The 13,694-nt window shown below is 41.0% G+C and overlaps 1 protein-coding gene across 5 annotated transcripts in view; it reads right to left on the bottom strand.

The window, feature by feature from the left end:
• CSDE1 (cold shock domain containing E1) overlaps positions 1 to 13,694 on the bottom strand; it is a 72,991-nt gene that overhangs the window by 33,003 nt on the left and 26,294 nt on the right. For 3 of the 5 annotated variants that reach the window (XM_075853811.1, XM_075853814.1, XM_075853813.1), the window contains 4 exons: positions 6,953 to 7,148; positions 6,480 to 6,589; positions 2,645 to 2,737; positions 1,673 to 1,770 (listed from right to left, as the gene is read on the bottom strand). In XM_075853811.1, coding sequence (XP_075709926.1) covers positions 1,673 to 1,770; positions 2,645 to 2,737; positions 6,480 to 6,589; positions 6,953 to 7,148 — 497 coding nt within the window. Of the gene's footprint in view, positions 1 to 1,672; positions 1,771 to 1,933; positions 2,039 to 2,644; positions 2,738 to 6,479; positions 6,590 to 6,952; positions 7,149 to 7,692; positions 7,822 to 13,694 lie in introns of those variants that run through there. The other 2 variants (XM_075853812.1, XM_075853815.1) reach the window with 2 other exon arrangements.

Genomic DNA, 13,694 nt, shown 5'->3' with positions numbered 1-13,694 from the left:
CTGCGTTTCCTACATTGTTTTTTGCGCGTCGTTTTTACGGAATTCACTGTGAAATTAAAACATGATGTTAACTTTATTCTGTGGGTCAATACGATTACGGTGATACCAAATATATATTGTTTTTCTATATTTTACTACTTTTACAAGTAAAACCCTAAGTGTAAAAAAATACAATTTACTTCCGTCGCCAAATTCCAAATGCCATAACTTTTTTTTATTGTTCCGTCGATTAAGTGGTATGAGGGCTTATTTTTTGCGGGACAAGCTGTAGTTTTTAATGATACCATTTTGGGGTACATGTGATCAGTTTTTATTTTATATGGGAGATGAGGTGACCAAAAAAGAGAGAGATTCTGGCGTTTCCAATTTTCTTTTTGTTCGGCATTCACCGTGCGGGTTAAATAATGATATATTGTAATAGTTCCGAGTTTTACGCGGTGATACCAATTATGTTTATTTATTTAACTATGCTCTAGGGGGAAAATGGAAGAAAGGTTTTTTTTTTTGAACTTTTAATATTTTTTTTTACATAAAAAAAACCAAAAACTTTATTTTACTAATTTTTACCTTTTTTATTAGTCCCAGCGATTGTTCGATCGCTTGCACGATATACTGCAATACTAATGTATTGCAGTATATCGTGATTCTGACAGGCTTCGATTTAGCCCTGCTGGAGGCAGGGCTTATAATGTGGTCACAGAGCCTCTCTAAGTAGCCTATCTTGTACATGATGTGATTGGCGCTGTAATGTAGATTACAGCAGTGTTTTTTTATTTAGAAAAACGATCATTTTTTTACAGAGTTACGACCTATTATAGCTTTATTCTAATGAGTTTCTCAATGGACAACTGGGCGTGTTATACTATATGACCAAGTGGGCGTTGTACAGAGGAGTGTATGACGCTGACCAATCAGCATCATACACTTCTCTCCATTCATTTACACTGCAGATAGCGATATAGCTATATCGCTATGTGCAGCCACATACACAAACACTAACGTTACTGCAGTGTCCCGACAATAAATATACATTACCTCCAGCTAGGACGTGATGTGTATTCAGAATCCTGACCACTTCTGTAGCGTCTGTGTGATCTACAGCACAGCACAGCGAGATCTCGCTGTGAATGACAGTTAACAGCGTAATCTCGCGAGACTACGCCTGCTATGCTGTAACTCACACAGAGACGCTACAGAAGTGGTCAGGATTCTGAATACACATGTCCTGGCTGGAGGTAATGTATATTCATTGTCATGACACATGAGCAGCGTTATAGTGTGTTTATGTGGCTGCACATAGCGATATAGCTAGATCGCTAATGTGCTGTGTAAATAAATGGGGAGAAGTGTATGCGCTGATTGGTCACTGATTGATACCTCTGTACAACGCCCACTTGGTCATATAGTAAAACACGCCCAGTTGTCCATCGAGAAACTCATTAGCATAAAGCGAATATAGGTCAGAACTCGGTCAAAAATGATATTTTTTCTAAATAAAACACACTGCTGTAATCTACATTACAGCACCGATCACATGTACAAGATAGGCCACTTATAATGTGGTGACAGAGCCTCTTTAATAGGAGGACAATGATGGCGGACCTGGGGGCCTTCATTAGGTTATGTTGACACGGTTAACAAAAAAACCACAAACACAAATGGAGAAACTTACTGTTTGTTTGTTTCAATGATAAAATTAATTTTGTCTCCGGTCTCCAGCTGAACATTTCCATCCACATCTTCTGGGGTATAGGTTAGATAAAACACTTCCTGCATGGTGAAAAGTTTTAAAAAATAAATGTAACCACTAGTTATACATTTTGCTCCCTTACTTAAAATACATAAGGTTAAAGTGTAACTCCAGGGTAAAAAAACGGAAAATTCAGCTTTACACTACACCCATGTATCAATTACACTTCCTGAAAAGGTCTACCTGAATGCCACCATTTTCAATATCTCCCATTGTCTTCTACTAGGTTATCGCTGATGCCTGTGCTAGTAATGACAACCGAGCAGTACTGGCAGATACTTGGCAGGCAGCATCATAAATACAACTGCCAAGCACTGCAGTCGGCAGTTGTGACTTTTCCTATGCCATATGGCTCATGCCAGTGATGCTTGGTTGTCATGTAGTTGTCATGACCAGCACTAGGAGACAACGTTTACATTTTTGCCTGGTGCTTCACTTATCTTGTTTGTCATCTGCCATGGGCTCATCAATGATTTTTCTCAGTTTATTAAAGCTAGGACTACATGGCAGCTTTTGCCGCGACCAAGGACGCATGACCAAAGATCACCATGTTGCCCTACATGCATTGCAAGTAATAAAAATCGTGAATGTGGCCGCGTTGCGACGTACAGGTTGCCAGAACCGCGACAGTTGAAAAAAGATCCAGCAGGTTCACAGACAGCGATTTTTGGTTTTGCAACCTCTGTCACTGCCAAAGTTGTCGTGTAGCCCTAGAACAAACGGTGCTAATTTTTTATTTTTTTACTGGTTACTGAAATGAAGGTGGGGTTGATAAAAAAAATAAAAAGGCTTGAGCGGACAGTTCCATTTATCTCTAATTTGTAAAGGAGGTAGTGATAATAGGATACCATGCAACATTACACAAAAGGTTATCCAAGAGGCCACAGGACTTACTCCATTGCGTTCATAGCACACACTTCCAGAGGGACTCTGGCCTGGAGCAGCCGGGGATTTACTTTCTAGATTATGAGGCACAGCACAGACTACCTGTTTAGATACAAAAGGAATAGAAAAGAATGGCAATTGACTGCACGTCCATAAACCAAAATATAGCACAATTGAAAAATGGACGTAAGACAGTATTTTGCAATTTTTTTTTTAAATTTAAAGACATGCTAAAAAACCCTGCAGTTTTAAGTTAGGCAGACTGGTAGAAAAGGTATAAAAGAAAAGTCTTCAATGTCTCCTCTTTCATATCCACTGTGTTTAGCTAAAGAAAACTGAATACAAAAGCTGCACTGCCTTAAAGGGGCTGTCCAGTCCCTATTCTCAGGATAGGCCATCAACAGCTGATGGGTCGTGGTCCGATTCCCAGGACCCCCGCCGATCAGCTGTTTTGAAGGGAGTGCAGGAGGTAGCAGCGATTCACAGGCACTGCAGCCTTCTTCACCCATTGAAGTGAAGAAGGCTGCAATACCTGTGAATCGCCACTATTTCTGTGTCGATGATTCACCGTTAGCAAGTAGAAACAAAGGGGAAGCAGCGCTCGTACGAGCGCTACAGCCCCTTCAAAACAGCTGATCGGCCATCAATTTTTAGGGACTGGACAACCCCTGTAAAGACGACTTGTCCCTAGCCCATATAAATTGGACTGGTTATCTGACTGAATAAACAGCACTGTTTTTTTTCTCTTAACCAGGACCAAGAGGGTTTTAGGGCTCAAAAAGTGTAAAACTTGTGAATGATGGGGGTTACACACACACACACACACACACACACAACGGGGGTATATACAGGGATGTTGAGGGTAATACACAGGGATGATATAACTCCATCATCCCTGTATACAAACTGTATATAACCCCCATCAGTCCAGTGTATTACCCCATCATCCATGTATATAACCCTCAATATCCCTATTCAGGGATGCATGATGGGGGTTATACTTTGAGAGACGACACGCCGTGCTTTTGCTCAGCCAGCGCTTCCGGCTGAAAAGAGGCACGGCGTGTCATCAACTACATTTACAGGCAGTGGGACCAGAGGCATAGCTCTGAAGAGCTCATGAAACATGCACCTGGCCCACTGACTGTAAACTTTGATTTCCCGCCGTGCCTCTTTTCAGCCGCAAGTGTGGCTGATCAAAGACACGGAACGTCACAGGAAATGAAAAAAATTAATTCAGGATGTGGTCACGTGACCGCTAATTAGAAGTAGAAGTTCCAAAATAAAAAAATGTCACTAAGGTTAAACTAGAAATAAAATTTATTTCTGGCCAACCCCTTTAAGTTTTAGGGCTTGTCCACACGTAACAGAAATGCTGCAAAAAAAATTCTGCAGCATTTCCGCTAAAACTAGCAGATGTTTTTTACTGCAGAAAGTGGTGCGGATTTTGCGGCGTTTTTTTCAAGCCCGTGAGATGGCGACATCTCCTCTGAAAAACGCAGCAGTTCAGTCCACTTTCTGCAGCAGGAATGGACATCCTGCGGAACTAAAACTATGCACTGCAGGTGAATTTCAGGGCGGAAACTTTTTGCAGTGTGCGGATGAGATTTGTTATCTCACCCACTTCGCTGCTACTGTACTCAGTGCGTATTTTCCGTCCGCAATTCTGGACAGAAAATATGCAGCCATTCCGTTACATGTAGACGACAAGTCCTTAGGCTGCAATCTTCATTCATTCATTCATTCATTCATAGACCTCGGATATGCAGTTTCCAAACTGCCCAGAGGTGTCCTTCCCAGTACATGCTAGACTTAAAGAGGCTCTGTCACCAGATTTTGCAACCCCTATCTGCTATTGCAGCAGATAGGCACTGCAATGTAGATTACAGTAACGTTTTTATTTTTAAAAAACGAGCATTTTTGGCCAAGTTATGACCATTTTTGTATTTATGCAAATGAGGCTTGCAAAAGTCCAAGTGGGCGTGTTGAAAAGTAAAAGTACAAGTGGGCGTGTATTATGTGCGTACATCGGGGCGTTTTTAATACTTTTACTAGCTGGGCGCTCTGACGAGAAGTATCATCCACTTCTCTTCAGAACGCCCAGCTTCTGGCAGATCACGCTGTGACGTCACTTCCCCAGGTCCTGCATCGTGTCAGACGAGCGAGGACACATCGGCACCAGAGGCTACAGATGATTCTGCAGCAGCATCGGCGTTTGCAGGTAAGTCGATGTAGCTACTTACCTGCAAACGTGGATGCTGCTGCAGAATCAACTGTAGCCTCTGGTGCCGATGTGGCCGACACGATGCAGGACCTGTGAGTGACGTCACAGATCTGCACTGCCAGAAGCTGGGCGTTGTGAAGAGAAGTGGATGATACTTCTATACACAACGCCCAGCTAGTAAAAGTAGTAAACACGCCCCGATGTATGCACATAATACACGCCCAGTTGTACTTTTGCAAGCCTCATTTGCATAAATACAAAAATGGTCATAACTTGGCCAAAAATGCTCGTTTTTTAAAAATAAAAACGTTACTGTAATCTACATTGCAGCGCCTATCTGCTGCAATAGCAGATAGGGGTTGCAAAATCTGGTGACAGAGCCTCTTTAAGGCTTGTGACTCCAGGATGCTGCTGCCTTCACTAGCTATCATGCACTAGCACAGCTCCATTCCTGTAATGACTCTACAGCCTATGCGGAATCTCTTCTTCCCTGAGCCTACACAACCACGGATGCGGTTTGTGTGTATGATTGATCACTACCTCCCTTCCCCCTGTAGACTTTGTTTCTCTTTTGTTCACTACACTAATGCAGCCTCTGCGATTCCCCCTGCAGTGGTTACGCTCCTTCCACTCTAGTACAGCCTTCTCCCCTTCCATGCTGCCATCTCCTATTGACCTTAGGCTATGTTAATCTGAAAGGAGGGAGTGCAGACAGTTGCTGACCGCACACACTGTTTTGTATTGTATGCATTTTTTTCTTACATGGTCAGTGCTGCTGTTTCTAAGGCTATGTTCACATCTGCGTCAGGGCTCCGTTCCGACGCAGAAGGCAAAAAGGAAAAGATCTGGAACCAGATAAAAAGAAGAAGTCTTCCAACCTACGCGTTTCAGACGTATTCCACATCCTTACCATGAGTAAGGACGTGGAAAATATGTCTAAAACATTTAGGCTAACTGTTTTGCAACTAACCCCATTTGCAGCTGGATTTTTTTTTTTAAAGAAATTAAATAAAGTTGGAAGACTTATTATAAAGCGCTGGTTCCAGATCTATTCCTTTTTGCTTCTACCAATACGCGTGCCTCCACGAGGATCCGTGCGAATCCAATTGATTCCACTGGACTGGTGAGCTGGAGGATCAATTTTCCCCCATTTTTCCCTACCTCTTGGTTTCTAACGGACTACTTCAAACAGTGCAAAGGTGTATATAGCCCAAGCCTTAAAGGCTATAGAAATCTTTAAAAACTTTTTTTTTTTTTTTTACAATGCAGCTTCTATGTATCCTGTATAAATAGAATCTATCCTTCGCTCTCAGCCAGACCGGTCAGTTCAGCTGAACGGACTGCTCGACTGAGAGCGGGTTCTGCGTGTTTCAAGCACACAGGATTCAGCAAATATCAATCACATTTAAGCTGAACTGACAGATTTGGACAGAGAACAATACAGCTTCTATGTATACAGGATACGCAGCTGTATCCTAAAAAGTTAAAAAATTATAACAGTCAATTAAAAAAATGTGCTTCGAATAAAAAACACCACATTGATTTAATAAAGCAAAAACAAGAATTCGAAAAAGGTATCTATAGCCTTTAAGGCAATTCCACAATCATGCAAACACCCACCTGTCCATTGATTCTTTCTTCTGGCATAATTTCAGTTTTGATCTTTACCAATTTAACCGCTATTGGTTTACCAGTACGTCTATCTGATGACACTTCAAATTCAACATCATCTGCAGAAAAACAGGGATTTATTTCATTATTTTTCATGATCACCTACATCCAAAAAATTCGAAAAATAAACTCAAATAATTCTACTTCATTACTATAATGAACTGCCTGATGAGACGATTCCCAGCAGCCATCGCAAATAAATTGTACAGTGTCCATTAAAACGCATGACCGACCATATAATTCATAGTTGTGCCACTTACAGTCGCTCCGTACTCTGGTTAACAGAGGGGGAGGGGGGTGTAAGTAGGAAAACATCTACTTTATGGTTATATTTTGCTATAAATAGAGTATATGATCTTCAGTTGTCCACTTTGGACAACCACTTAATGCATAACGAGGAAAGAAAAAAAAAAAAAGGTTACCTGCTACTTTCAGCTCTTGTAAGTTTCCATTGTATTGTGAGCAGTGGAAGAATAGTCTAGCTTGACGTTCTGAACACTGTATAAATCCATAAGATGTTAGCAGTTTCTCAATAACGCCTGTTTCACGAAGTGGCGAAGTACCATTGGGGTACCCATTGTGTCCATTGTTGTGGAGAAGATTTGGGTCAAAGCTCATCTAATATATAAAAAACAAAGACATTATTAGTTTCAATCTCTGTTCAAAAATGAACACAATAAAAAAGGATGCGGTTAAATGATTTACAACATGTTTAGTTATAACAAATGGCAAACTTATACAAGGGGAAAAAAAAAAAGGCAAAAAAAGCAGAAATTAAAAAGCAGCGTTAAAACAGAAACATGAAAAACATGATGTGAATGAGTGGCTGCGGTTAAGACTTAAAAGCAGGTTTTAATCTAAATTAGGAGTACAGTATTGAACAGAATTTTTTTTTTAATTCTTCCCCAAATGGGTCCAAATTAAATTGGCCTTAACAATATAAGTTGGTCAGGCAAAGGACAAAACTTGCCCCTTGGTACATAAAATCCAGACATGCAACCCTATCAAACTAAACTGACAAGGACACCACACAAGCAGCCTGTAACTTGCCGAGTCTTAAAACTTTCAGACTACTAATTTATATATTTAGTATGTTAATAAATGGAGCACAGAATGTGTGCTGGCAAAACTCATGCTTTGGGCCATATACCCCAAGACTTACAGATCTCTGATACAGTGGGGTCCTCTTCTGCTTTTTAGACCCACATGAAGTGAAGGTAGGTGTTATAGGGGGTGTAGCAGATGGTGTAAGTGACTCTGATACAGTATAGAGCTTCTCCATCACATACAGCTGGGATAAACCGTTAAATATAAAAAAGTCAGCAGAAATGCCAATATCGAGTATCAAGCAGTTTGGGGCCAAAAACAATTCATTTTTGTTATAGGATTAGGAACTCTGCAAGGGTCGGTCTACATAATTGTATATTTTAGGAGACAGGTTAGTAGACCATAGTCTATGAAGAGGGAGGGGAATGCTGCCCATTCTCTGCTGTCAGCACACTGTAAAATGTAACCGAGCTACCAGCTGTGGACAGTCTTGTTACTAGGGATGCACATCCTAAACAACCTGCTTTCGATGGATCTCTCCGACAGCATGTCCTCATTAACCACCATTTATGGACCCTGCATAAAATAACTTTATGTGCAGCCATATAGTGCCTCTGCGGTAACCATTTTCTTCTCCTGAGAGAAATGCCACTAGGGGAGAATATGTCCAGAATACAACATGTAATGGAAACGTGGCAGAATTTAAAATCAGAGGTACAGTATGAGCCCATAGACCTATTACGTTACAGTCACGTACATGAACTGTAATATAGTGCCAAAAGGGGGCACCATACGGCGGCACACCGAGCCATAGGGACTTCGTGCAATAAACTTAATTGAGAAAGCCCATCCCAAAATAGTTTGTTAAAAAACCTACATAATAAAATCCCATTACAGTATATCAGTCACCAAAATAGAGAAAAAAAAAACTCACTTTAGAATGTTCTAACAAATATATTATGCACTGTATGAGGTTTATTGTGTTTCTGTAACTTACATCATCCTGAATTTCATTTGTGCATCTTAATTCAAATGCCAGCTTAACCCACATTAACGTTACTGAAGTGTCTTGACAGTGAAAAGACATCACCTCCAGCCAGGACGGGATGTCTATTCACAATCCCGACACTTTAGTAACGTTTGTGTGTGACTTACAGCACAGCAAGCGTAATCTCGCTGTAAATTACAGCACAACGTGATCTCGATGTGCTGTAAGTCCCACACAAACGTTACCAAAGTGTCGGGATTGTGAATAGACATCCCGTCCTGGCTGGAGGTGATGTCTATTCACGGTCAAGACACTTCAGTAACGTTAATGTGGGTGTATGTGACAGCACATAGTGAACAACTTAGGATCACTATGTGCTGAATACATGAATGGAGAGAAGTGTAGGACGCAGACCAATCAGCGTTTTAAACTTCTCTCCACAACGCCCACTTGGTCAAAAGTAAAAACACGCCCAGTTGGGCATTAAGAAAGTCATTAGCATAAAGCTAAAATCGCTCATAACTTGGTGAAAATAGGATAGTTTTTCTAAATAAAAAACACTGCTGTTACGTACATTACAGCGCCGATCTCATTATGTAGGAAATAGGGCACTTATATGTGGTGACAGAGCCTCTAAGGGAAAACCGCTCCTGATTTTCAGCCGTTTTTTAATCAAATTAGCGTTTTTCACGGCCGTTTTAGGAGCGGTTTTTCTTTAGTCAAACAAAAACTGCTCCAAAAAGGGCTCAAGAAGTGACATGCACTTTTTTACGGGGTGTCTTTTTACGTGCCATTTTTAGAAAATGAGGCGTAAAAAACGCCCCGTCTGAACAAAACGCAGTATTTCCCATTGAAATCAATGGGCAGATGTCTCTAGGCATTCTGCTTCCGATTTTCCAGCTGTTTTTCGGGACGTTTACAGCACGAAAAATAGTTGAAAATAGCCTGTGTGAACATACCCTCAAAGGGATTCGATGCATTGTCATGGCTATATAAAGCAAACATCTCAAATAATGTATATCCGATGTGAACTTGTCATGCGACACCTATGTATACCCTCCGATTAAAAGTATGTGCGAGTCCCTAGAAAAATAGAAGTATATCGTAGAAGTTCATTTCAAGAAGTCTCTCCATGTAGGGAAGAGGCAGGCTTGATCTCGGGAGTTCCCACAGATCTGGCTGTCATCTACAGTGTTGGCCAAAAGTTTTGAGTCAGACACAAATTGGTTTTCACAGTTTGTTGCTTCAGTTTTTATAGTGGCAATTTGCAATAACTCTAGATTGTTATGAAGAGTGATCAGATGAATAGCAATTAGTCATTCCTTGATATGAAAATTAACTTAAAGAGGCTCTGTCACCAGATTTTGCAGCCCCTATCTGCTATTGCAGCAGATCGGCGCTGCAATGTAGATTACAGTAACGTTTATATTTTTAAAAAACGAGCATTTTTGGCCAAGTTATGACCATTTTTGTAGTTATGCAAATCTGTGACGTGTCGGCCACATCGGCACCAGAGGCTACAGTTGATTCTGCAGCAGCATCAGCGTTTGCAGGTAAGTCGATCTTACCTGCAAACGCTGATGCTGCTGCAGAATCAACTGTAGCCTCTGGTGCCGACACGATGCAGGACCTGTGAGTGACGTCACAGATCTGCACTGCCAGAAGCTGGGCGTTCTGAAGAGAAGTGGATGATACTTCTCTTCAGAGCGCCCAGCTAGTAAAAGTATTAAAAACGCCCCAATGTACGCACATAATACACGCCCACTTGGACTTTTACTTTTAAACACACCCACTTGGACTTTTGCAAGCCTCATTTGCATAACTACAAAAATGGTCATAACTTGGCCAAAAATGCTCGTTTTTTTAAAAATAAAAACGTTACTGTAATCTACATTGCAGCGCCGATCTGCTGCAATAGCAGATAGGGGTTGCAAAATCTGGTGACAGAGCCTCTTTAATCACAAAAATTTCCACTGCATTTCAGCCTTGCCACAAAATGACATGGTAACTTAATTTCAGTAATATTCGTTAGTTCAGCAGAAAGTGTTAAAGGGGACACGGCAGCTGATATAATTGAATCAGCATGACAGTGATAAGAGCAGACTGGTTGCTTTAAAAGGGGGATGGTGCTTGAAATCATTGTCTTCTTCTGTTAACCATGGTTACCTCAAAAGAAAAACATGCAGTCATCGTTGCTTTGCATTGGAAGGGCTTTACAGGCAAGGACATTGCTGCTCTTAAGACTGCCCCTAAATCAAACATTTAATCGGATCATCGAGAACTTCAAGGCGAGAGGTTCAATTGCTGTGAAGTCGGCTTCAGGGCGCCTAAGAAACTCCAGCACGTGCCAGGACTGTCTTCTAAAGAGGATTTAGCTACGGGATCGGTTCAACACCAGTGAAGAGCTTGCCCAGGCAGAAGGCAGGTGTCTGTGCATCTGCATGCACAGTAAGGTGAAAGCTTTGAGGCAGCCTGGTGTCACAAAGTAGCCACTTCTCTGCAAAAAAAACCATCAAGGACAGACTAATTCCTGCAGAATGTCAGAGATTGGACTGCAAAGTACTGGGGTAAAGTAATTTTCTCTGATGAAGCTCCTGTCTCATGCCCACAGTAAAGCATCCTGAGACCATTCATGTGTGGAGTTGCTTTCCATCCAAAGCTGTGGGCTCACTCACAATTTTGCCTAAGAACACTTTAAAGAATAAAGAATGGTGTCTAAACATCCTCCAAGAGCAAAATTTGCCAAAGATCCAGAAAAAATTTGGTGTTGAAGAATGCTTTTTATAGCATGATGTAGCACCATGTCACAAGGCAAAAGCGATAACCAAGTGGCTCAGTGAACAAAACATTGACATTTGGGGTCCAGAACTGCCCAGATCTCAATCCCATTGAGAACCAGTGGTCAATGCTCAAAAAGCAGGTGGGCAAATAAAAACAGAAATTGTAATAAACGCCAAGCACAGATTAGGTAAGAATGGGTTGCCAGCAGGATTTGGCCAAGAGGATGAGGTCTATCGTGCCAGGGGGAATTGCAGAAGTCTTGAAAAAGAAGGGTCAACACCGTAAATATTGAGTCTTTGCATAAACTTGATGTTTTTGTCGATAAAAGTTTAAAATGCTTGGAATCGTACTTCAGTATACCATAGAAACGTCTGACTACAAGATCTAAAAACATTGAAGCAGCAAACAAATTTGTGTCATTCTCAAAACTTTTGGTCAGGACTGTATGGTTAACCCCTTGAAGTCCAAGCAGTTTTCCCCTCCCCGCCTTCAAAGAGCCATAATTTATTTTTCATTCAATAGAGTGGTGTGAAGACTTATATTTTTTTTTGCGGGAGGAGTTGTAGTTTCTACTGGCACCATTTAAAGTATCATATAACATACTGGGAAACAAACAAAATTCTTTGTGAGGAAATTGGAAAAAATTGATTCCTCTATGGTTTCTCGGCTTTGGTTTTACAGCTTTCACTGTGCGTTAAAAACGACAACCTACGTTTATTCTGCTTGTCAATATGATTTAGGCGATACCAAATTTATCCAGGTTTCTTATTTATCTTTTACAAAGGAAAAAGTATTTAAAAAAAAAATCTTAGGCCTCATGCACGGCCGTGATTTTAGGGTCGGGCGGCCGTGGAGTGTCACCCACGGGCCGTGCACATGGCCGCGTGCATTCATTTCTATGAGCCTGGACCGCAGAACACAGCCGTAATAACACATGTCCGTTCTTTCTGCGGTCTAGGTTGCTGGGCCATGCACAGACCGTGGAAACCACGGTTGTGTGCATGGGCCCATAGAAATTAATGGGGTCCCAATTCTCCCGTGGATGTTCGAGGGAATTGCGGCCGCAAAAGCACGTCCGTGTGCATGGGGCCTTATTCTGAGAGCTATAACTTATTTTTTCATTGATTGAGCAGTGTGAAGCCTTATTTTTTTGCGGGGAAAGTTGTAGTTTTTATTCGTACATAGAACTTTATGATCACTTTTAAAAATTAAAAATGTTTTCCCTAGAGCTAGGGTGAAAAAAGAAATAAATAAAAAAAAAAAACTCGCTTCACCCTGCGGGTTAAATGTTATATTGTAATCGTTCTGACTTGTACAGATGCGGCTAAAATCAAATGAATTTTTTTTTACAAAAATGGGAAGTGTTTTTTTTTTCTTTAACCTAAAAAAAAAAGAAAAAAATTGTTAAAGTGCTTAGTAGTGTACCAAAAAAAATTATTAGTACCCCTAGAGGACTTGAACAAGTAATTGTTCCATTGATGGTACAATACACTGCAATAATAACGTATTGCAGTGCATGGTCATTTTTACCGGTTCCTATTAAAGAGGCTCTGTCACCACATTATAAGTGCCCTATATTGTACATGATGTGATTGGCGCTGTAATGTAGACAGCAGTGTTTTTTATTTAGAAAAATGATCATTTTTGACGGAGTTATGACCTATTTTAGCTTTATACTAATGAGTTTCTCCATGGACAACTGGGCGTGTTTTACTATATGACCAAGTGGGCGTTGTGGAGAGAAGTGTATGACGCTGACCAATCAGCGTCATACACTTCTCTCCATTCATTTACACTGCAGATAGCGACATAGCTATATCGCTATTCGCAGTGACATAAACACACTATAACGCTACTCGTGTGTCATGACAATGAATATACATTACCTCCAGCCAGGACGTGATGTGTATTCAAAATCCTGACCACTTCTGTAGTGTCTGTGTGATCTACAGCACAGCACAGCGAGATCTCGCTGTGAATGACAGTTTACAGCGTAATCTCGCGAGACTACGCCTGCAGTGCTGTAAATCCCAGAGATGTTACAGAAGTGGTCATGAGAATGAATACACGTCACGTCCTGGCTGGAGGTAATGTATATTCATTATCATGACACATGAGTAGCGTTATAGTGTGTTTATGTGACTGAAAAGAGCGATATAGCTATAAAGCTATCTGCAGTGTAAATGAATGGAGAGAAGTGTATGACGCTGATTGGTCAGCGTCATACACTCCTCTGTACAACGCCCACTTGGTCATATAGCAAAATACGCCCAGTTGTCCATTGAGAAACTCATTAGCATAAAGCTAATATGTCATCACTCCGTCAAAAATGATTGTTTTTCTAAATA

Source organism: Rhinoderma darwinii, chromosome 2 (genome assembly GCF_050947455.1).
Source record: "Rhinoderma darwinii isolate aRhiDar2 chromosome 2, aRhiDar2.hap1, whole genome shotgun sequence".
Lineage (NCBI taxonomy): Eukaryota > Metazoa > Chordata > Amphibia > Anura > Rhinodermatidae > Rhinoderma > Rhinoderma darwinii.
Note: the sequence above shows the minus strand (reverse complement) of the source record. Positions and strands in the feature narration are given on the sequence as shown.